Source organism: Protopterus annectens, chromosome 13.part0 (genome assembly GCF_019279795.1).
Source record: "Protopterus annectens isolate FY-2018-M chromosome 13.part0, PAN1.0, whole genome shotgun sequence".
NCBI classification, from domain to species: domain Eukaryota; kingdom Metazoa; phylum Chordata; order Ceratodontiformes; family Protopteridae; genus Protopterus; species Protopterus annectens.
Genome location: NC_056747.1, coordinates 283,337,807 through 283,362,797, shown reverse-complemented (window position 1 = coordinate 283,362,797; position 24,991 = coordinate 283,337,807). Strand labels below are relative to the sequence as shown.

Here is a 24,991-nt window from a genome sequence, read left to right as displayed (position 1 = left end):
CACAATTCTATGAGAAACAGACTAAAATTATGAGGCAAAAAATCTGGGCATTCTGCAAAAACCTGGAGAGCTGAAGGGTGTGTTGCCTACCATCTTACACACCCCTCTTACACACACACACACACACACACACACACACACACACACACACACACCTACCTACCTGCCTCCCTCCCAGTTAAACACACACCTACCTCCCTCCCTCTCTCTTGCACACACACACACACACACACACACACACACACACACACACACACACACACACACCTCTCTCCTTCTAAAACACACACCCACAGACAAGGCCATGTGCTATGAGACTACAACTTCTCCACTTAAAAACATTGCTGCCTGTACCTCTCGATCTCTTGGTTAGCCCAAGAAATCTGGACAAAACCACAAATGGGGAACGTAGTCCCAAAAATAGGGACACTTTTTAAACATTGCTTTTACAAACCTAGAAAGTTGATAGAAAAACAAGTTTTGCATTTGTATGAATTTTCTGAGGGATATGAAGTCTGCGGCTCAAATGTCTGCCATTATTTTCTGACATCAGTCCTCAATGATTTTCCAGAAAAGCACAATTTTATGAGAAACTGACCAATAAAACTATGAGGCAAAAATATTGACATTCTGCAAAAATCTGTACAGTTGAGGGGCATACTACCGACTTCTTACAAGCGTGCACACAGCAAAAAGCTGTGCATTACTACGAATTTTCTTTCTGAAGGATATGACGTCTAAAGCTCAGTCCCTCAGTCCTCAATGAATTGCCATCGATTTGCCAGGAAAACTCAATTTTGTGAGAAGCCGACCAAAACTGTGAGGCAAAAATCTGGACAGTGGACAGACTATTTCTATTCAAGCCTTACAAAAAAAAAACAAACTTCAGGGTCTTTTGAAAAGATCATCTCAGTCATGTCTGCCATACTGGAAAAAGGAACCAACTAGCATAAAAGCACATTAACTGACTGGAAGGAAAGTAACAGTTCACTTAAATTTCCCTTCAAGTTCTAAAGGCCAGACAGAAAACATAGGTCAAGCAAGCAGTTGTTCTGCGTCAGCCGCAAACCCGGAAGTGGTTACTTATTCCTCTGTAAAAGCGCAGGGCAAGCAGCTGGTTAGTTGCAAACGTGGAAGACCTGGAAGTCTGTTTTCTTTGTTAATACAGGTGGTCGGTCGCTGCTGAAGTGAGAAATGTAACTCCACGGACCCCTAAAATTCATCATACAGAACCTAGGGGTCCACAGACCACAGTTTCAGAATCGCTGGTTTAGTGCTTTCATCCAGGTAAAGGACTTCAGAACTGAGTACAGCTTGCAAACACACACACTTATACAAAGGAACAATCATGTCACATTCATGGCAACTGAAATTTAAAGGCACCAGATTAAAAATCATTTAAAATATTAAAACCGAGAAAAACATGTAGTAAAAACAATGTAGACTATAAATAAAGCAAAAATAATGGTAATAAAAGCTCTTTTTAGAAAATTCTCAGTGGCATAAAACCATAGATGTGAAGTTGTTCAATCTCGCCATTTGTTCTTACACGTGGGATCGGCTCCGAGCCGCCCGCTTTCCAAGCTCAAGATCTTTGAGTAGCTCAAGGCACAGTCCCTATCCCATGATGCTCTCCTGTCAACCTCAGATCTAGTTTGCCACTACAATGGATCGCATGATCTTCGGAGAAGCTCGGGCCAGTAATCTTTTTTTTTTTTTCCTGTCTTTGGACAATTTTTTTCTATAGATATAGTTCATCAGGGATCTGATATAGGTTATTTAGACATATCACAGATATTAGTTGCATTTCAGTGAGTTAACTGCAGTGTTTATATTGTTGGAGCGGTTGCTCCTAGGCCTTTGGCCTTTTTAGTTAGCGTTTTACTTGACAGGGCTCTGTCAGGTTGCTTCCCTATCCCCTTGTTATTTGTCACATAGTGTGCACAGTTAGATTTGTTGTTCAACTTGCTATTGATATTTTTCTTTCTGTTTTAGAGATTTGAACTTTCTCGTTTTATATAATTAATATTATTAGATTGTTGTTCAGGGATTGAACTTTCTTGATAATTCTGTTATTAGATGTATCTTATCAGGGATCTGATAATTTGTGTTTGATTCTGTCATGTCTGAAAAACATAAGTCTGGGTTTAAGAGGTGTAACTGTGGGCAGAAAATGTCCATTACCGATAATCATGTTTCTTGTGTGTATTGCTTGGGGCCGGTACATTTACAAGAGGATTGCTCTATCTGCAACTCCTTCAGCGGCAGGGTTATGTTAGAAAGGTGAAGAAAGTAGGTGGATAGAGGGCTGTTAAAGCCAGACTTTCAGGAAGCATTGGACAAGACTGACCAGACCTCCAAGTCCTCGAAGGGGTGGAAGTCTTCAAAGGTGTCCTCGGAGCCCAGGTCCTCGGCTCCAAGCACCTCTGGAAAGACTCAGTCGCCGACTCCTCAGTCTTCGGAGCCGTGCACCGAACTCATATCTCTGAGCCAAATCCCAGTATTTGGAACCGGTGTTGGAAGTGTTGAAGTCTCCAATCCTTAGGTCGGTGGCTTCTTCGGCTCCTTCGACCCATTCTTCCAGGACCCCTTTGGACATCAATGTGGACCATGTGGTGCAGATGCTCTTAGAGAACCCAGCTCTGGCCAAATTGCTTTCTGCTTCGTCTCAACTGATTCCGAAGCCAGCGACCCTCCCTGTTACGAGTTCGACTCCTCCTGCGAGGCTAGTCGAGCCTTCGGAGCCGGAAAGAGAAGATCTGATAGTTGTGGAACCCTCGGAGCTGAGGCCTGCTCCAGTGCCCTCGGCCCCGTCGACCTTGATTTCTTCAGTTCTGATCGAAGAATCTCGGAGCCGACACTCTCTTGTTGGTTCCGGGGGGGGGGGGAGTCTAACTGAGGCTTCGGTTCTGATTCTCCCTCTCAGGGCTTTGGTGCAGATGAGCTTGGCTCCGTCCTCTGGTTTGCAGCCCGTGGCCTTGGCCCCGGGGAGGTTGCCATCTTCCTCCGAACTGGCGGACTCCTTGGGCCAAGACACTGGTGCCTTCAATGCCATGAGGAGGGTCATGTCTGCAAAGACCTGTACCTCTTCGGATCTTTCCTCTTCCTCCTATAAAGGGCCGTGTTCTGTCTACATCACAGGTTCCTACCAAGCGTCGAGACCCAGAGCCTCAGGTGACCCCATTGAGTGACCCCTGCTCGACGGAGACTTCACCAGATGCCCCCACTGATGAGGTCCCTAGGAAGAGTGTGCAAGAGGAGGCATTTGGATTCCCCTCAGGAATCCTTAACATCAGACACTGACTTAGAGGAATCAGAAGGGTCCCCACGGTCCCCCTCAGAGGATGTCTCGTTGCAGACATATTGGAAATACTAAGGCAGAGGGGCGACTGGCAGTCCCTTACCCCTACTGAGAATGAGTTGGTGCTCCTGAAGGCATCAACCTTCCACCTCCTGGGTTTCTCCGCCCTTTGACGAATTAATGGATTTGGTCGCTCGAAGGGCGTGGGAGTCTCCTGATTCCATGGAACCGGTCCCTCGGAGACCCAACAAATTTATCACCTCCCCCCAAGACAGGTCCTTTTTTACTAGGGGAGTTCCCATTGATGCCATGGTGGTGGCGGCCACCAAGAAAGAGATGTCAGAAACCTCTTCTGTCCATCCTCCTAACAGAGACTGTAGGACAATGGACATATATGGGAAACGCATCTGTAGTTCTGCAACATTTGCAATGAGATCGCTTAACTACTTAACCCATTTTACCCATCTTCAATGAGATCTCCTGAAAGAGCTTGGAGATACTCTACAGGGCAACACAGGTGATACTGTCTCTGAGAAGGCAACTTAACACCCTTAATTCTATTGTGAACTCGTCCATGTGGCTCATTTCTTTTGCAGCCGATGGATTGAGCCAAGCAGCAGGTTCAGCGATGTCTCTGTGGAGACAATCCTGGATGCGCTTATGCTCCTTTGCGAAAGCCTTCAAGTCTTCCTTTGTCAACACCCCATTTGACGGCTCTTCCTTGTTTGGGCCCAAAGTCAAGGATACTTTCACTAGGTGTGAGCAGGAGGGAAAGACTGTCTGCCGTAGGAGTCTGTTTTTCCACCCCTACTAGACCATACTCTAAAGGGCAGAAAGGTGGAAAAATGTGGTTCCGGAAACCCCGAGGAGCTTTCCAAAACGCACGTAGTGAACCCCCCTCCAGGGGCAGAGGAGGGGGTTATACTGGTAGACACCGCCCAGGCGGCAGAGGGGGTCCACAAAACCAGGGTGACAAGGAGCAGTTCCTTGGCAAGCCCTATCAGAGCTCCTGAGTGGAGGACCGACTGTCCTGCTCTGGAGGCAGTCGGGGGTCGCTTGGCTTTATACCCAGACGCCTGGCTAGGAATTGCATCAGATTCTTGGGTAAAAAGCATAGTTACCAGAGGATACATCATTCCCTTTTCAGAATCCCCTTCTATTCGTACAAGAGTCCCAGACATTCCACCCAGTCTGCAGGATCAAGCAGCCATAGAAATTCACAAGCTGCTAGATCCAGCCAGTCCTGGCAGACCAGATTGGATCTGGAACTTACTCCAGGTTCTTTTTAGTTCCAAAGAAAATGGGGGGACTGGAGGCCCATCTTAGACCTCAGCAAACTCAATACCTTTGTCAAAAAGGAAAAGTTCTGGATGGTCACGCTTCAATCGGTACTACCGTTTCTAGAAACAGGCGATTGGATGTGCTCTATAGCTCTCAAGGATGCGTACTACCACATCAAAATGGCCAGACCATCGAGAGATCACTTGCGTTTCTGGCTGGGGGCCAGTCACTACCAATTCTGAGCACTGCCCTTTGGTCTCACCACAGCCCCCAGAGTGTTCACCAAATGCATGGCAGTGGTCACGGCTCACCTGAGACGTTTAGGATTCCGCGTGTTTCCATATCTGGACGACTGGCTCCTCACCGCCACCACCAGGCATCAACTGATTCGTTCCAGAGATTACACAATCAACCTGTGTTCCCAGTTAGGCATAACCATAAATTTCGAAAAATCTGCTTTATTGCCATCGCAGCATATTTCCTTTTATAGGAGCAGATCTAGACACCACCACCGCCTTGGTCAGATTGCCTCAAGCAAGAATAATCTCTCTACAAAGTCAAGTGTCCCACTTGTTAATGGAAAGAAGAGTTCCTGCATTCCAGGTTCTGAAGCTGTTAGGCACCATGGCAGCGACACTCATAGCGGTTCCTCTGGGACGAATGCACATGAGGATACTCCAATGATTACTCTTCACACAGTGGTCTTATCAACAGCTTCCAATGTCACACAAGATTCTACTGACAAATGCTTACAAAAAGGACCTTCTTTGGTGGTTGAACAGCCACCAGGTAATGGTAGGTTGCCCATTTGTTCTCTTCCCCCCCCCAGCCACTGTGACCACTGATGCTTCCCTGATAGGGTGGGGCTGTTTCAGGGAAGAACTGTCCAAGGCACTTGGTCAGAGATGGAATCCCATTTGCACATCAATGTCCTAGAGTTGAGAGTGGTGTTTCTAGCGTTGCAACACTTTCACGACTCTCTACCTCGAGAGACTATTGCAATACAGACTGACAACATGTCGGTAGTCTGGTACATGAACAAACAAGGGGGAACCAGTTCTTACCCTTTATGCCGAGAGGCCCTGAGAATTTGGCAGTGGGCTGTATCCACCAGGTGCTTTCTGATAGCAACGCACATTCCGGGGTCATCCAATGTGATAGTGGACAAACTGAGCAGAGCCATTCTGTTGCATCACGAGTGGTTCCTCAAAGAACAAGTGGCGGAGATGATATTCCGCAGATGGGGCCAGCCTTGCTGCAACCTTTTTGCATCCCCGATGAATGCCAAATGCAGAAGCTACTTTGCCCTGTACCCTCCACCGGGGGACAGCCCAAGAGATTTGCTCATACACAATTGGCCCTCGGGTCTCCTGTATGCCTTTCCACCAACTCCTCTGATCCCCAGATTCTTACAGAAAGCCAAAAGCTTGGGAAGGACTGTTATTCTGATAGCCCCGTTTTGGCCTCGGCAGACATGGTTCCCCTTCCTTCAGCAATACCAAGTGGAAGAACCTTGGGTTCTGGACCCAGTGCCAGACCTTCTGACTCATTCGTCGGGAGTTCTTCACCCCTCTCTTTTCTCCCTCAAACTGACAGCTTGGCTGCTCCACTTCCCAACCTAGCCAGGTCATATAAATTGTCTTCTGCGGTACAACATATTCTAGTTTCTTCTCATAAAGTCTCTACCAGGAAACTGTACAACAGCAAATGGAAGCAATTTGTTCATTTAGCTTCTCAGCATAATATTGATCCCTATGTCACTCCTGTTCATAGTATTTTGGAATTCTTGACTTCGTTTTTTCACGATGGTGCGGCAGCTGCTACTATAAGGGTTCAATTGCCTGCTATATCCAACTTTCATGTGGGATGCAAAGGTTCTAAACATTATGTCCCACAGATTATGTAAAGCTTTTTGGAAAGGGACTCATCACCTTAGGCCACCCATCAGACATCCTGTTACTCCCTGGAATCTAAATTTGGTGCTGTCTCAACTTATGCTTCCTCCCCTTTGAGCCGGAGTCATCTTGTCTTTTGAAGTTTCTTTCTTAGACAATTTTCTTGGTGGCTATTACCTCGGTGCGCAGAATTTCTGAACTGCATGCACTTTCTGTCAAACCTCCATATCTGGTCTTTCTCTCAGGACAAATCCTACCTTTCTTCCTAAGGTCTGCTCCAAGACTAATTTAAACCAATCTATTGAGCTTCACACCTTTTTCAGACATCATTCCAATAAATTGGAATACATGTTACATAAGCTTGATGTTCACAGACAGTTGAGGTTTTATTTGGACAGAACAAAGGAATTTAGGAAATCAGATCAACTCTTTGTTTCCTATGCAGATAATAAGAAGGGTCTTTCTGTATCCAAAGTTACATTGTCTAAATGGCTTTCTGATTGTATAAAATTTGTATATTCTTCAGCTAACCAACCTTTAGAACATGAAGTGAAAGCTTATTCTACCAGGGCTGTTTCTACATCCCTCGCTCACACAGCCCGTTTACCTTTGGGACACCATTTGTGCAGCTGCTACTTGGTCCAAACCTCATACTTTTATCACTCATTACAAAGTGGACAGGGCTTCCTTTGGTTCCACCTTTCTCAGGAATGTACTGCCGTGAGCCGCTCAGGAGTAGGGTGCTTGGGACGCTACCCATGTGTAAGAACAAACGGCGCGATTGAACAACTTCACATAAAGAAATTGTGTTCTTACCATAACGTTCCATGTGAGTTGTTCCATCTCGCCTTTGTTCTTACACTCCCTGATGGATTGGCTCCGTACCCATGTGTAAGAACAAAGTTAGTAACAGACTGACACTTTTAAAAAGTTATGTTCTTACCAGAACGTTCCATGTGAGTTGTTCATCTCGCCTTTGTTCTTACATGTGGGTACGGAGCCAAACCATTGGCTCAGAGCCGGCTGCTTTCCAAGCTCAAGATCTTTGAGTAGCTCAAAGCACAGTCCCTATCCCATGATGCTCTCCTACCAACCCCAGATCTAGTTTGCTGAACCCAGCAACAAAAAAATACAACTAAGCACCAAAAATACAATATGTACATATATACATAGTTATTTACAATTAGCCAGGAGATATCCTGGCTGAAAGGAAGGACACTAGTCAGACCAACCAGGCCACCAGTCATACCCGTTCTTCCAGAAATGGGAGGGGGAAGGTGGGAGGGAGTGTAAGAACAAAGGCGAGATGAACAACTCACATGGAACGTTCTGGTAAGAACATAACTTTTTAAAAGTGTCAAGTCTGTTACTAAAATACTTTAACTTTGCAACTGTCATTTTTAATAAGCTGCCAATTGAATTACAGTCATTTAGGCCTGAGTGTGCTCCTACATCCATATTGAGCTATAAGGCAAGTTCTCTGATCTTAAATCTTCGCTCCCAAGGATCTTCCCTAGTGACAGATGGGACATCTTCTAAGATGCAAAAAAAAATATCCCTCTGTGTTGCATTCTAACGTGTGTCTGTAAAGAGCATTGATCTCCTCCTTTGAATCATATAAATATTCATGTATTCTTTTTTCTGAAACTTCTTTTGGTTTTCCTGACAAAAGGAAGTAGAGGTTCTGCATTTAGCCAGGCAGGCAGGTCACCCCTTTATTGCCATAGTTGTACAATTTTGTGTCTATTATTGTTCATGTACTGAGTCCTGCTTTTGTGGTTCCAGCATAACTTTATCAGTTATATAATACTGTAAACATGCAGTAATTGTAGCAGTGGTGAGAGGCTATAATTCCGTGAACCTGTAATTTCTGGGTTTGTTTCTATCCTATTGTCACACAGTCGTAACATTAATTTTAGTCTTAAGCAGAACTACTGTTTCACACTTTATGAAACAGTTTATATGACATCGACCACATAAAACTATTCTCTGTATACTGCTAAGGCATAACTTTGAGTTGATGTGTCAGGTTCATAATATATTCAAGTTTTTGTCAGAAAAGATGGAAATGTTCATTGACCTTGGATGGTTGTGTAAATGGGCAGAAGTGGAACTCTCCTGGAAATCATTCTAAATATCAACAGGCAATAGCCACTGAAATAACTGGCATTTTGTGTAGAAAATGCATTTAAATTTAACTTTGCAGAAGCCTTTTGGTAGTAACAACCAACAAAGTTCTAGCAGCTTGGTGAAAGTAGTACATTTTTAAGTGTGTGACTGTTAGAATCAACACTGTGGTTGTCTGGGAACCATCATGCAGTGAGTGAATGAGTACTGTACCAATGAATGCTAGTAGCTGAAAGATTTTTCTTATTTTATTTATTTAAATTTGTTAACTGGGGTAGAGCACTGATACATCCTAGGCCTATTTCAGGCTCAGCCCCTGTGTGAAAACATCCACATAAATACACAGATCAACATAATATAAAAATGTTAAACACGTGTAAAGTACAAAACATTGGTGTAAGTAACACTGCAAGATTTAAAATTTAAAATTTGTTAAAATAGGTTCTTCGTATGAGCTTGATGGTGGGCATTGTTCAAATATTAGTTAACTGTGGCAGCCTCTGTCAATCCTGATGGATCTTTAAGCGGAAAGCTTGAGTGCAGCCAAAGGAAGTAAAGGGAAGAGAAAGAAGTGGGATCCTACGACTGCAGTAAGGTCAGTAAGGTCATGAGGAAAGAAGGAGCAGAGAAGGTGCAGTTGTGTAAAGGGAAGAGAAAGAAGTGGGATCCTACGACTGCAGTAAGGTCAGTAAGGTCATGAGGAAAGAAGGAGCAGAGAAGGTGTAGTTGTGTAAAGGGAAGAGAAAGAAGTGGGATCCTACGACTGCAGTAAGGTCAGTAAGGTCATGAGGAAAGAAGGAGCAGAGAAGGTGTAGTTGTGTAAAGGGAAGAGAAAGAAGTGGGATCCTACGACTGCAGTAAGGTCAGTAAGGTCATGAGGAAAGAAGGAGCAGAGAAGGTGTAGTTGTGAAGGTAACTGTCAAGGCAGACAGGGCTAAAACTTCATAGAGAAGATTTTGGGACTTTGTTTTTAGGTTGTAATTTTTTTGTTAATTTGGTGAAGTGGAGACCGGGAGCATGGTAGTTGGACACTTGAGGGTTATAGGTTCCCCTTCCTGAATAGTTAGTCTCCCAGTCGCATAAGGGAAGGTGTATTGGTTCAAAAGTTTAAACAGGAGGGAGCCAAGAAGAAACTGAGTCTGTTGGTTAGGGAGCCTGAGAGCTTTTTGAAAAAAAAAAATGGCGGTGGTGGTTGCATGTAGGTACCAGTGAAACAAACCAGCATGTTTTGTTTGGATGTGGTCTGTGTAGCACTTTCAGAGTTTTCACTGATGTTGTGATAACTGGGAGTCCATACTTAAGCTGAGCTAGGAGTATTCCCTTTATCTGGCTTTTCCTCCTGCTGTGGCCAGGAAGAGGGTGATCATTTATGCCTAGATTGAGTTTAGATTTTGTGTTTTGATGTGAAGTTGGAGGTTCAGGTTTTGGTCTAGCCAGAGTCCCAGGTATTAGAATGACATGGTTGTCTCTGAGGGGAGGTATTGCTATGGTACTGTATTTCTAAGTCTGATGGTATAAATTTTAGATTTTTGAGGGATGCCAAAAAGCATGACTTGGTTTTGTTAGGGTTAAGGAATAATTTTCTTGAGTCTTGGGAAAGCATGATTGGTTGAGCTTATGCTTTGTTTTGTATACTACCTACAGGATGTAGGTTTGTTTTATCTGTAAAATATTTTTCTTTGTGAAGGCAAGTGGTACTGTAAGTATACCAATTCCAAGGTAGCAAAGTGTTAGAGAAGATTTTTTTGTGTTTGCCAGGTTTTTCTTCTCCTAGTTTGTGTGTCAGAGTTGGCATAGTTAGAATAACAGATGATATTGTCAGGTTTTCCGTGAAGGATATTTGTACAGTTACTTGAAAAATGACTCACCAAAGCCAATTTGGTTCAAACCAGTTGACCAAACTGTGAACATCAAATAAGATAGAACTTAACTGTGACTGCTGGCAACCTTGGAGTTAGTTAAAATGGTTATGAGAGTACAAGGACATAGCTGTCTACATGAGTGTTTAGAAGGAGCTTTGCCTCCCACATGGCGATAGTTTTTGATACATTCTTTATCTGGAGAGGAATTGTAGCTGATTGTAAAAGTCCCTGCTGTTCTGATGGATTTGATTTTATGGCATTGTGCTGATTGTCCGCTTGAGTAGTTAGTTTTTCAGTTCAGTTTGAGATTTCATTAGAAGTCACCAAAGGGGAGGGTGAGTACATAATACAGTAAGGTGAATAGAGATTTCAGAATCGGAGGACTTTTTTCTTTTTCTTTTTGTCCACCATTTGCCTGCTGTTTTGATGACACATAATAAGCACATGACCCACTACCATAAGGGTAGCTGGTTCATCCAATGCCATGGTCTGGTGCTGTGAACCAGAGCCCCACACCCTCAGCTCTTCTAGTGAATAGCCAAAAAAAACTTCACTGTAATAAGCCAATCACAATACTCAGCTTATTACAGTTAAAGCTCTCCCCTCCAGCTCTTCCATTAATTTAAAGTGCAAAAAAAACTAACATTACTTCTACTGGCACACCAACCAGATGGCCAGATGCACGACATTCCACCCTCCCACAGTTGTTCAGGTCCTGTTTCTATGTCCTGCCTCCATCTCACCTTCAACTTTTATTTAAAAAAGTATTCTTTTAAACTGTAGTTGCTGCAGTTTATACTCTGCCTGCACAAGCGCTACTGCATTCGTGTTTGCATTTAAAACAATTTTTCTTTTTAAACTGTAACGAACTGCTTGCTATACATGTAGCATCAGTTGCTAAAGTTTATACCCTGTCTGCACAGTACAGCACTCGGGTTTTAGTTAACAAACTGCTTGCTGTATTAGCAGTTTCTACAGTTTAGACCACAAACCAAGCACTGCAGCTCTCAGGTTTGACCGCAAATGCAACCGGCTTTTAAAATCTGGTATTGCATTAGAGAGATTGGGATCAGTTAAACGCACCTCAACACTTTGCATCCAGGGCAGTTGTGCCTCTTACTCTGTCCTAGCTACGCTACTGCCCACTACTACTTCTTGTGTACAACACACCTCTCATCTCCTATTCATATGAGTAACCCACTCATAACTTTTAACCTCTGAGCAGTAAAAATTATAGTTGTATTCCTGAATCATGAGAGGTATGATCCTACAACTTTCTTCCGTGTGTGTCACACCCCTCATCTCTTACTGATGATGTGCTTTGTCACATGTTTGCATGACCTCCATTTTTTTGAATGATCCTGTATTTCTAATCATAACATCATTTACAGAAAGAGCTGTTTATGTACCTTAAATTGCTGCACTTATGCAGTACAGATGTGATTAATGTGCTTAACTGTGCTATATTTCTGTTCTTACACCATATGTGCTCATATTCTGAATTCAAGCTGTTGTAAACAAAATCATGTTATGGTATTCATGCCTTATAATTTATGACATAGCAAGAAACATTAGATCTGGTTACTTTTCCTGACAGATATGTATTTAGAATTTCCTCAGATTGGTAGATTTATTGTAAATGGACTTTTTTTTTTTCCCATCTTAGCATGGATTGGAGGTATCTCCGTCTACGATGTTTGCTGTGGCAAGCATCCAAGAGGGCTGTGCTTATATCAACGGATCACCTCAAAATACCTTTGTCCCAGGAGTTATTGATTTGGCTGTCAAGCACAAGGTGTTCATCGCAGGAGATGATTTCAAGTCAGGACAGACCAAACTCAAATCTGTTCTGGTGGACTTCCTTGTTAGTGCTGGTTTGAAGGTATGCAAGTTAATTTCTAAGCATTCTTTTGTAAATGGATGGTGAACTGCGTTTAGTTCAGCTGCTAAAAAATGCAAACAAACTGAAGGAAGAGTAACGAGTTTTGTCCATCTGCATTCCTGCTTTGTCACTGTTCGAATAAGTGTGTCTTGCCAAGTGTTATATGAAGCAACCACATGGGATATAGTCCACATATTGCAACCTAAGTACTATTTCCAAAATGAGTCTGTATTGAGAAAGAGGAACTTCAAGGTATTATCCATAAAGATTCTTTCCAGCTCCTTAAGTGGGCTTTTAGTATAGTTTTTTTTTTTTTTTACTGATTATGATACTGGTGAGTTTAGTTTAATAAGCAAGCTGCTTCACAGAAGGGTGGAATTGCACAAACAATGGCCAACTTTTCCATGCTTAGAGGAGTGATTCTGGTTGTGCCAATGTTACCTGTAGGATAGACAGCAACCCTTACCGTACATACTTATGTTTGTATCAAGATGCATGCAATACAGATATTGTTTACTTGACTGAATCTTAATTCTCTGGTGGTGGTTGTGGCAAAGAGAAAACATCCTTTCTCTCAGGTTATGGTGACCTCAGAGCTGATTATAAATAGGGTGGTACAATCCACACTGTGTGTGTGTGAGGGTGTAGTACCTTTGTACCCTAAAAATAGTAATAATTGACTGGCACCATTCAGTTGACCTAATTTCGACAAATCGACCGGCACCAAAGCTGTGATGCCTGCTTTTGTAAGGTACATATACAAGCAGGACCTGCACTGTGGCACTACTTTAATGATAATGCTAGAGAGATGCCATCCACTCTCATTGTTCCAGACTCTTGTAGTGGCTCTGATCAGCTTCGCATCTGTTGTACTATTTAAGGGAAAAATGAACAGAGTAGGGATGGTGCTGGCAGTAGGGAAATTGTTGCCACAATGAAACTAGAGCGTACAAGCCTGGTAGTGATACTGGAGCAGTAATGCAGTTTGTTTAAAAATAAATTAGTTTCTCTACTCTTTGCAGACTGCCTAGATGGGAGGCAGTTACACATGCTCAGGATACGTCAGTAATGAAGAAAATGCTTGTATAGGTAATTCTTATCAGATCTTGAAAGAAAAAAAAGTCCTTGGAAACAAACAGTACCCTAGTCTCACTGACCTTTTTGAATTTCACGGGTGCCTCATGTAAGCAGGGTTTGATATGTTATTACTAAGACTTTAACCTAAGATATATATATATATATATATATATATATATATATAATTTTTTTTCTTTATCTTGTCTTCAGAAATATCTGTTACTAACAGAAGCCTTGTTTATCTCTGCAACTGGCTGTGAGGCTTCATTTAATAGTAAGTCAGTGCAGTGATTATGTAGTACTTGAAAAAACACGAGTGATTTCCCATGAGTCAGTCTTTAGTAGTTCTAATATTGTTTACATAGCAAATAAGATTACTTAAAAGTATGTCCACCACTGTATCATTTTGTTTAACTTTTCATTCTCTAAATAGGTTGTGACTGTAAGGGAGACCCAGTGATCCATTTCACCAACCTGCTTAGATAAATGTCACTTTATAAGATAGGGGTCATTCGAAGCTGCTGTCAAAAGAAACCTTGTGGCAATCTTCATACATAAGCAGAACTCTCTCTTTATTCCTTAAGCCTTGAGTGTAGACGAGGTACAGAAATGATAATTTGTATGATGTTGTACTAATACAGATGTACTAAGCGACGTAGTTGAGAGATTCCTTTAGACAGGTAATGTAACCCATTCCTGGAAATAAAAAAGTGTTGGTTGTGACACTAATACACACATTCTAAGTGCTTTTATGAGTGAGGGGGTTCCTTTTAAACAGGCATCACCACCAGTCCTCCATTTCCCTGGTCCTCTCGTGTTTTTTGTTTTCTCAGTGTTTTTTGCACAGCACATGGCCAGTGACATCACTGGCAGAAGGTAAAAAAGGATACTGTGTAATCATCCTTGTGTATGTGTCACTGAAACATATAGCAAAACATGTAGTTCTTGAATGGAATGATGACAAAATTCTGTTCCAGCTATGAGAGGATGCTGACTGTTTTGGAGATATGCTACAGGAATTCAGAACTCTAGCTGTATGTTAAATGATGGTGTAAAGTGAACATTCATGGTTATCTTTGCACACTGTTTGTACATGGCGGGTATACAGACTGTATCTACAGTAATTATTACAGTACAAGCACACTTGGGTCTGTGTTATTGTGCAGTGATATCACTTCTAATATTGGGCTGTTAAATGATGCACAGCAGAGTCTTTTCATGGTCCAGCTAGTGATAATATGCAATATCCAGTCATGTCTGGAGTGTCTAAATGATCACTATTATTCAGTGACTTAGTTCAGTATTTTCACCAATTATTGTGTGACATCATCACTAAAAGCAGCTACGTTGAATTCCCTTTACTTTGTATAACTTGGTAACAACAGTTATTAGGATGCACATTATCATAAGACAGTTTCATATTTAAGGCTGCATTTGTTATGGATTTGTGTACCCAGTAAATGGTAGTTATTATGATAAAGTTTACACCACATCCCCTAGATATTGCATGATTATACACTTCCACTTTTATTTAAGGCAGTTGCCCTTCTAAGATGTTTTTTCTGACGCCATGCTTGCCGTAGTAAACACAGTAGAGAGATAAAATGGCTACATTGCAAGATTGCATTTCACATATTGCCTTTGTCTAACTGTAGAGGCTAGACTGTTTGTAAGACTGTGTTTCTTTTACAGACCACCTCTATTGTGAGCTACAATCACCTTGGAAACAATGATGGTAAGAACCTGTCAGCACCTGCACAGTTCCGTTCAAAGGAAATTTCGAAGAGTAATGTTGTTGATGACATGGTACAATCTAATCCCATCCTGTACAGGCCTGGGGAAAAACCTGACCACTGTGTAAGTGCCTTTTTTCAGTTTGTGTTTCTTCACTTCACACTTTGAGTTGGTTATATGAGGCTTTCCACTGTCTTGAATGTTGGCTACATACTGGGATCCAGGGAAATTAGTACTCAGCTGTGGCATGAGATACATGCTGCATATATAATAAGTAAGGGAACAGTATGACACCTGTCTTGTCACTGACCAAGGAGGTGTGGGTAATAGGCAAGTGTACCCCAAGAACTAAGCCTGGGCTGTATGCATATCTGGCCCTGTTTAAGCCTGAGCCGTTTGCCAGTCTGGCTGTATTATCTAAGCCCACACTGTGTGCACATTTAGCCCCGGTAACTAAGCCTGAGCTGTAGGCATATCTCTCCCTGATAGCTAAGCCTGAGCTGTGTGCATGTTTGGTCCTGGTAACTGCTATCTGATAGAATAAGGCTTTCTGAATGCTCTCTGAAATTGCTTATCCTTTGTTTTCACATTCCTTCCGTTTACACTTATTTAGAAACCTTAGTGTTGAATAGTATACTAAAAATTAACAAAGTTCAAAAAATTAAAAAGCTGTTTGTATCCATTTATTTTAGCAAGGATTTTATTATAATCCTTTCTTTGTCTTTAGTGTTTTGTCTTAAATGATGTCATTTCAGTGTGGACAGGAAAGATTTCATTAAGTCCTTAAAAGATAAGTTCTACTGATTGTGAGCATTTTGTTTATGCATGGTATTCTTGTTTTTTTTTCCCCCAGGTGGTAATTAAGTATGTCCCTTATGTGGGTGACAGTAAACGAGCCATGGATGAATATACATCTGAAATCATGATGGGAGGCACCAACACTATTGTGCTGCACAACACATGCGAGGTATGTGAGGCTAGCTAATAATTTACATGTCTCACCCAGAATAGCTGAGATGGATGGTGGCCAGCTGGAGTCACTTATTAAAAGGTGCTAAAACATTGCTTTCTGGTTATATGTAAATGTAGAGTTTTAAAAGTGGTGTTTTGCCCCAGAAATGGGCACCTGTACCAGCTGACATATTTAAAGGAATAGACAGACACCAGATAATTTGTTTTTTGCTCGATCAGGTTCTCTGTTGCTTCAGCACTCGTGTTCTTGCTTTAATAGTCTGTTTTTGAACTTTTCTATTGGTATTCATTTAAACTCTTGCCTTTGAGAGCCTTAAAGGGGTATATTTGCCATTCCTGTACCTAGTGTATACACTGTGCATGTCATTTATTTCATTGGAATGGTAGGTGCACTGCTGGCCAATATGTCTGTGTGCCATAACTAAAATATGGTTCTGACACGTTTTATATAGCTCAGAGGGGATTATGATTAATGCTGGATCTAACAACACAAGCCTGGAGATTGTATGTTTTGGAGGGTGTGTGTGTGACAAAACCACTTTTTAGGGGTGGTGGAGGTGGTGTTTCTCTCCTATCCGTGCTTCATTGAATGAAGCATCTGTCAGGAATGTATTGGCCGATGTAGGTGTAATCTGCTCATTGCCCTTGGCATTATTTCTCATTACAAGCACATTACTAATTTATCTTTTAATAAACTGCCATACTACAAACTGATAGATACTGGGAATAGACAGACATCAGATAATTTGTTTTTTTGCTCTAGCAGGTTTGCTCGTAAGCTTCTTGGACTACTCTAAGCAGTGTGTGTTTGAGACTTTAAAACTATTCTGACCTACCCTGTGGGTTAATGGCTTCTGATAAGATGATGGGATGATCTGTAGGAATTATAACTAGTCAAATGTTAGAAAAATTGATCAGCGTGTTAGAAGAAATAAAACATTGAAACAATTATTGGATTTTAAAGACTGTATGTTTATTTTAATATTTGGCATGCTGAGACAATTTGATATGAATGTGGAACATGATTAGAAGTTCAGAATGTAATGGGTTTTACTAAGTTTACAGCTAGATGAGGCTGTGAAGCTCAGCCACATTGCCCAACACTGGTGGGAGACTAGCAATGTCCCCTATTAAATAGACTCTCCAAATTTCCTGATGGAAATTTGCAGTCACACACCCAGTCATCCAGAATGATTTTAAAGGTTGCCAGGGAAGCACCCTGCTGGGTATGTAAAAGCCTTTCCCAGAAAAGGGTAATACATTTGGTGTCTGTCACACCATCTGGTGTTATGGATGTAATATGAATGAAATAGTGTGGGTTTAAGTTTCTAGAGTAGGTGTTTGCTTTACCACTTGTTCTGTTTAGGTGGAATTCAGAGTACTGGGTCATTCATAACTTGGAAAGCTAACAGAGATCAGCCCTCAGGAGTCTGTATCACAATGACTTTTGGGACAGAGCTTTCAGGCTAATTTTTACATATTATCTGATGATGAGTTGTTTTTTATTGAATGCCCTTTAATTGACTTTCTGCTAACTTTGTGATTTATACTCCCTGGAATACTTCTTTGCCAAGGTGCCAGAAGCTAGGAAAAGTGATGACAATTACCCTTGTTTACTCCTTGTGTATTATAGCTGTTAGTACAACTAGTATTGATGGCCATGTGGTTACTTTTGCCTTTTTTGTAGAGCCTTGATAGTCACACCTCCTGAAGTGGTTGTTGCTAGCCCCTTGCATATTTACCTGACTTTTGTGTTTTAGGTTTGTCCCTTAAAGGGAGAAAGTCCTGAGTAGACATCACAAAATGTCTGACAAGACTAGAGATGAACAGCCTTGGAGAGCAGCAGATCTGAATACAACATTCTGTCTGGCATGAGTGTTGGACTTTATTTTGGAGGACAGTAGGCCTAAATAGTAGGTCTAAGTACAATATTCGTTCTGGCATAAGTGGTGGGCTTTGAGTTTTTTTACATACCTGGCAGTTTTCTTTTATTACATCTGCTGCTAAACGTACAGCAAACAAAAACTCTGTCTAGTTTTAATGCTTATTTATTGACCGAAGAATAAAGTACAGTTGTGTACACTTACCATAAATGTAGATGTTCGAGTGTATTCACTATTGCATTCGGGTAATCTGCTGGCAGGTTGCCCTCAGTCGGACAGAATTCCAAAGTTTTGGGTCCTGCGTTGGTTGCTGTCTCCTCTTCCATGACGTCAGGTTGTCAGGGGGTATATAACAAGCTGCCAACGCCATTTTCTTTAGTTTTTCTTGCCCCAGATGTCAGGTGACCCCAATAAGGTGGCTAAAATATATATCTGTAAAAACTATATGTACATGCATCAATACAAACTTTACCTTCATCTACAAGCAAATACACCACATAGGTTGTAGAAGCTAGAGAAGGAAAGATAAAGTCCAGAATGAAAAGGGGATGGCGGGTGGGTAACCTGGACTGCAACAGTGAATACACTCGTAACATCTACATTTATGGTAAGTATACACAACTGTACTATGTTCTTTGTGTTTCACTGTCGCAGTCATTACATTTGGGTAGAATCCCAAAGCTATGGATGGGAGGCTGGAGTTAAATAGCATTAGGTGCGGCTATAAGGCCCTGCAGAACTGCAGTGGCAAAGTCTGCCCTGGAGTAGAGAGGCAAATGATAATGCTTTAAAAGTGTGAACAGAACTCCAAGTAACAGCCTCTAGAATGTCTTTTGGTACTCCTCAGAGAAAGGCTGCTGAAGTAGCTGCAGCTTTGGTGGAATGAGACCTAATGTCCTTGGGCACAGGTTTGCCATGGTGTAAGTAGCAGAAACAAATGCAGTGGCTTATCCACTTTGAAATAGTCTGCTTTGAAATAGCCTTTCATTCTGATCCTGCAGCATATGACAGTAGTAATTGCTCAGTTTTTCTTAGAGCTTTAGTCCTGCTCAAATAGAATCTTAGCTGTCTGTGTACATCCAAGGAATGCAGAATTCTCTCTGCCTTGTTCTGCGGATTTGGATAAAAGGTTGGCAGATGAATTGTTTGGTTAAGAGCCACACTGGAAACCACCTTAGGCATAAAAGTAGGATTTGTCCTCAGACACCCTGTCTGGGTAAAATATGATAAAAGGCTCCACAGCCATGAGGGCCTGTAGCTCTGAGACTCTTCTTGCTGATGTAATTGCTAGTAGCAGAGCTGTTTTCCATGATAAGAACTTTATATCAGCGGTAGCAGCTGGTTCAAATGGAGGTAGGGTGAGCTTTTCCAACACATAATTGAGGTCCCATGCAGGTAATGGTGATCTTCTAGGGGGCCTTAAATGTTTGGCTCCTCTAAGATACTGCTTTAGTAAAGGATGAGAAAAGATTGGTGGCTCCGTATTGTAATGAGACAAAATGGCAGAGGCATGGATTTTAATTGATGAGAAAGATAGGCCTTTGTCAAGCATCTCAGTCAAGTATTGTAATATCTGAGGAATATTTGGTTCTGTTGTATCAGTTCCCTGTGCTTGATTCCAAGCACAGAATCTCTTCCATTTATCAGCATAAGATTTTCTAGTACTAGGCCTTTTGGCTTCCAAAATGACATCCATCACAGCTTTACTGAGAGGTGTTGTTTGTATAACTGTATGATCAGCCATGCTGCCAGGTTCAGTGTCTGGAGTTGATTGTGCAGGATCTGATTGTTTTGCTGGGACAACAGTTGAGATCTTTGAGGTAAGGTCCAAGCTGGGTATTGACAGGTTCCTTAGGACCGGGTACCAGTATTGGCGGGGCCAGTCCGGGGCAGTTAGTATCATCTTTGGTTTCTCTTGTCTGACTTTTAGGAGGACCTTGGGAAGAAGAGGCAGAGGAGGAAAGGCGTAAACTGATAGGTTTTTCCAACTGAAGGATAGGGCGTCCACTTTCCATGCTTGTCTGTGACAAGTCCTTGTGTAGAATTTTTTCAATTGGTAATTTTGAGGAGAGGCAAATAGATTTATGTCTGGGCTCCCCCATTTCTTTATCATGCTGAAGACTTGTGGATCTAGTTTCCACTCGTGAGGATCCATAAGGTTTCTACTTAAGTCGTCTGCCAGAGTATTTTGTTTTCCTGGCAGAAATTGAGCTTGAAGATGTATTTGGTAAGTCAAAGCTGTGTCCCACAGTGCCATGGCTAATCTGCAAAAGGGGATATGATTGTGTGCCCCCCTGCTGGTTTATGTCACAAATGACTGTGGTGTTGTCCGTCTTTATCAGTAGTTGTCCTGGATGAAGTAAGTCCTTGAAGGCTATCAGGGCATTTTGAACAGCTAGCATCTCTTTCTGGTTGATATGTAGATGCATTTGTTTTGGGGACCATATGCCTTGAATGCATCTTCCCACCATGTGGGCCCCCCATGCATAATCTGATGCGTCTGTTAAGGTTTGACTGGCAGGGGGTAGAGTGAAGGGCCGTCGCATGTTTTGCTGACATGCCTTTGCCCACCATAGAAATTCCTGTTGTAGGCAGGGAATGAGAGGAATCATTGTTTCCAGACTGTGACAATGTTGACTCCATAAACTTTTTAGGTACCATTGAAGTTTCCTCATATACAGTCTTGCATATGGAATCAATAGGATGCAGGATGCCATGAAGCCCAAAGCCTGCAGAATTTGTCTTGCAGATAACTGGGTTTTTGTTGCCATCAGTTTGAAGTAAGTAGTCAATTGCCTTTGCTTGTCTGGCGTGAGGAAAGTCATCTGGGCAGTTGTAGTCAAGCTTGCACCCAGGAATGTTATCTTTTGAGAGGGTACCAGTTATGATTTCTTTTCGTTTATTGTGTACCCTAGGCATGTTAGAAGCCTTTTTCACAAATGCCAGATGTTGAAGAAGAATGTCCATGTTCTCTTCTTGAATGAGACAGTCGTCCAAGTAAGGATATATTTGTATACTTTGTTTGCAAAATGCAATCACTGGTGCTAGGCACTTTGTAAAGACCCTAGGCGCAGTAGATAAGCCAAAGGGCAGTGCAGAGAATTGGTAATGCATTTAAGCCAGCCTTGAATCTGAGGTATCTTCTGCATGATTGCCTTATTGGGACATGCAGGTATGCCTCTTTTAGGTCTAAAGTCACCAGCCAAGCATTCTTGTCCAGCATGGGCAGCAGCTGCTGCAAAGTCAGCATTTTGAATTTTGGAATGTCCAGGTATGTGTTCAAAATCGATAAATCCAGTATTGGCCACCTGGCCTTGTCCTTTCTGGGTACCAAGAACAGTCTTGAGTAAAAACCTTGTCCTTTTTCCTGTTCTGGTACTGGCTGAATGGCTCCCATATCCATGAGGGATGTAACCTGTTTCTGTGCCTCTACACATTGATTTTTTGGCGGATCTGGCCAACCGTTTGCCATTGGCAGAGTATGGAAATGGAATCTGTATCCTTGTGATACTATGTTTAGCACCCACTTGTCCTGGGTTATTAACTGCCAGTTTTGAGCAAAAAGTGCTAATTTTCCCCCTAGGGGTGCTACCAAAAGATAAGTGCTTGATGAAGGCAGAGGGAAGTCATTGGGACTGTGTTCTGTAGGTTTGTGCTTTATCTCCTCCAGCTTTGGAGGTGGATGCGCCCCATTGCTTTGACCTGTATGAATCTTGCGCCTGGTATCTGGAACCCTTAGGGCGTCTGGATTTACCCCTTTGAGCTCTGTCTGACACAGGAAAGGACCAGTTTTTTGTCCGCCAGTGTCTACTGAATCTTGGTGACTGCACTTGTAAGAAGTCTTAGTTTGCATAGCCTTAGCTTTGTCTTCCATTTTCTTTAAAACCTCTTCTGCCTTAATACCAAACAGAGTATCATGCTGTAAAGGTGCATCCAGTAATTTAGCTTTAACATGATCAGGCAAATTTTGTTCCTTTAACCAGACATGCCTCCTAATCACACATCCAGTAACTGCAGCCCTGCAGGAGGCCTCTAAAGAATCAAAACCACATTGCAAAGTATGCTTTCCAACCTGTTCAGCTGCATGCACTAATTCCTGCAATTCTTTATTTTCTGCACATTCAGAAATCAACAATTTTCTGTTTCAGCAATCCCATAACATGTTGATATTTTAGCATATGAAACTGGCAGTTTAAGGCCCTAATTGCCAAGGTTGCGATGTCTAAACCTTTTTTCCCCATCTATCCAGTGCCCTTGAATCTCTGTCAGAGGGGGTGGGATTTTTGCTGTTGAGGCTTTTACTCCCTTTGGACCCTGTGAAATAGTTTCAGGATCAGCAGCAGGGTTTCCAAATAAAAATTTGTGTGAGTCAGGGACCCTGTAATATCTGTCAGGCTTGCTGGGAGCTGGAGGTAAGGAATCGGGGGTCAAACTTGACTCTGAAAATGCATCATCCACAATGTCTAAAATGGGGTATAGCTAAAGGCCTGTGCTGAAGGAGAAGGAAATCCCTGAGCCCTTTTTTGATTCTGATTAATCTTGACTCTCCCAGTGAAAATGCTCCCTCAAAGTATGCAAAGTTTCTCCAAATGAATAATCCTCAGGAGGAGATGCAGATGGTATAGACTCCTTTGCATCTGAATCCTCATAGGGAGGTATAGATAATTCCTGATCAGAAGAGGAATCAGAAGAAATAGAAACCTGATCTGAAGATTCATAGTCAGTGTCTTGCCTAGGCCTCTTTTCTGGAGGGGGATGGGTACCTCTGATCAAGGTAATGAGGTCTTCATCCATTTTGATAATCTGTTTTTTAGGCATAGAGACCTGTGCACGTGGCTCATGCGTCCATTTTTTAGTTTTAGAAGTTGCTTTAGTCTTTGGCTTTGCAGCTGTTGTCGGTTTGATATACAAATGTTGAGGCCTGAATACACCCTCAGAAGCCGGTGCCTGCTCAGCGGCTCCGGACCTATCCGAGGGGATACATCCGTCGGTCCAATACTTTTGAGTATCTCGCTGCATGCCCAACTCCACATGGGTGTCGGTAGGGGCCTGCGACTCGAAAGTTGTGGGTATCGGGGGCTGCGAAAGTGCCTCACTGGGTACCGGCGACTGGCTTAGGAGAAGCTTCGTCGTCAGTTTTGGACCTCGAATGTTCTTCTCTGTCCTTTTCTTTGCATTTTTTATGTAGTCCAGTAGTCGGACTGCTATCCGACGACACTTCTGGGTAGTTAAATCTGTTTCCGAAATACTTTGAGGCGAAAATATACTGACGCTTAATAGTGCGTTGGTTAAATCTAGCACAAAACCGACAGCCAGGCACGTTGTGATCCGGGCCTAGGCAAGGAATACAGTATAAATGGAAATCCTAAATGGAAATCCTTATGAGGTATTTGCTTCCTGCAAGTAATACAATTATTAAATTTTTCTGACATCGGAATGGAGCAAGAAAAAAGTTTCCCCAATGGGGTACTTCGCTTTAATGAAGACTTCGGTTTTGAAACTCAAACTCAGTTATTTCAGTAGTCGGCCGACCGGCACTTGCGAAATGCTTCTGCTTCGGATACCACGCAGCAAGAAAGACGAAAGAAAATGGTGTCAGCTGCTTGTTTTATACCCCTGACAACCTGATATCATGGAAGAGGAGACGGCAACCAACGCAGAACCCAAAACTTTGGAACTCAGGCCGACTGAGGGCAACCTGCCAGCAGATTACCCGAATGTAATGACTGCAACAGTGAAACATGAAGAACATCTGGAGATTGTCTGTAATTTTTTGACATATCGGTCAGATGTAAGGGTAAATGTATAAAGAGAAGTCATATTTTCAGACTGCTTTAACACTGAATGCATCCCAACAAACCTCCAGATTGCATGTGAAACATTCCAGATCAGGGAAATGGGGAAAATACTCTCCAAAGTGGCAAGCCAAGGAGAAAAACGCACCAGAGCAGGATCAGTAAAAGTCATTGGCATTTTTCAGGCAGCGCACTAGACAAACATGGAAGTTTTGATGAGTGGATGCACCCTTATTTCAACGAGAGTGAACGTGACGGAGAATAACACTAGTATGTCTTTTCCCAGGCCTAGTGCTTGATTTAGTACATTCCTGTGCTCAGCAGTTTCCTAATGATTCACTACTGCAGCAGCAGAGTTGTGTACACTCACGGGGTACCCGTAATAATAGGAAGATGAAGTTATGAAGACAGAATGGTAAGACACTTGGCAGTTGAGATTCATTGTACATAAATGCAGGCATATAAAAATCATGCAACTATACAGCCAAACTGGAGGCTGAGCTCTCTCAACATAGGACTGACAAGACCAGTCAGGAGGAGAAGGTTACCACACACACTATAGACCCAGTCTCACATAGTACCATCACAACCTCAAATCATACACATAAACACACAAAGACATACTCGGAGGCTCTGATCAAAAATCTACCAAAACAGCAGAGGCCACCAAAGCAGACACACAAACAACCACCACCTCAGAACACATCACCTGCAACACATAGACCTCACAGTCAGAGTGTCAAACAGTCACAGCCCTTAAGGCCAAACAAATTGCCAGACACACTAGTCATTGGTGACTCCATAGTCAGACACACTGACATCCCGCTCACCAGACTGAGTAAGGAGAAGGTCACAGTAAGCCGCCTGTCAGGCGCTAGAATCCGCCACATAACGCAAGCACTCGGGTCTCTCAACAGCAGGTACAAATACGACTCAGTCATTGTCCACGCTGGTGTAAACGACCTGAGACGTACCTCCTTGGACTACATGAAAAGAGACATTGAGGAGCTCTCTGATTATGTAGCCCATGCAGGTATGACCCTGACCTTGAGCAGTATCCTACCTTCACCAAGAATGATGCCACAATACAGAGATAAGATGATCAGCTTTAACAATTGGCTTAAACACTGGTGTCATTCAAAGGGGATCCAGTGTCTGTCTGCCTGGGATGACATGCTGGAC

At 42.4% G+C, this 24,991-nt stretch overlaps 1 protein-coding gene across 1 annotated transcript in view; it reads left to right on the top strand.

Annotated features, from left to right (window-relative positions):
- Positions 1 to 24,991, top strand: part of ISYNA1 (inositol-3-phosphate synthase 1) — a 76,518-nt gene that overhangs the window by 39,264 nt on the left and 12,263 nt on the right. The window contains exons 8-10 of the mRNA XM_044053845.1: positions 12,133 to 12,348; positions 15,118 to 15,282; positions 16,013 to 16,126. Of these exons, the coding sequence (XP_043909780.1) occupies positions 12,133 to 12,348; positions 15,118 to 15,282; positions 16,013 to 16,126 (495 nt within the window). The remainder of the gene's footprint in view (positions 1 to 12,132; positions 12,349 to 15,117; positions 15,283 to 16,012; positions 16,127 to 24,991) is intronic.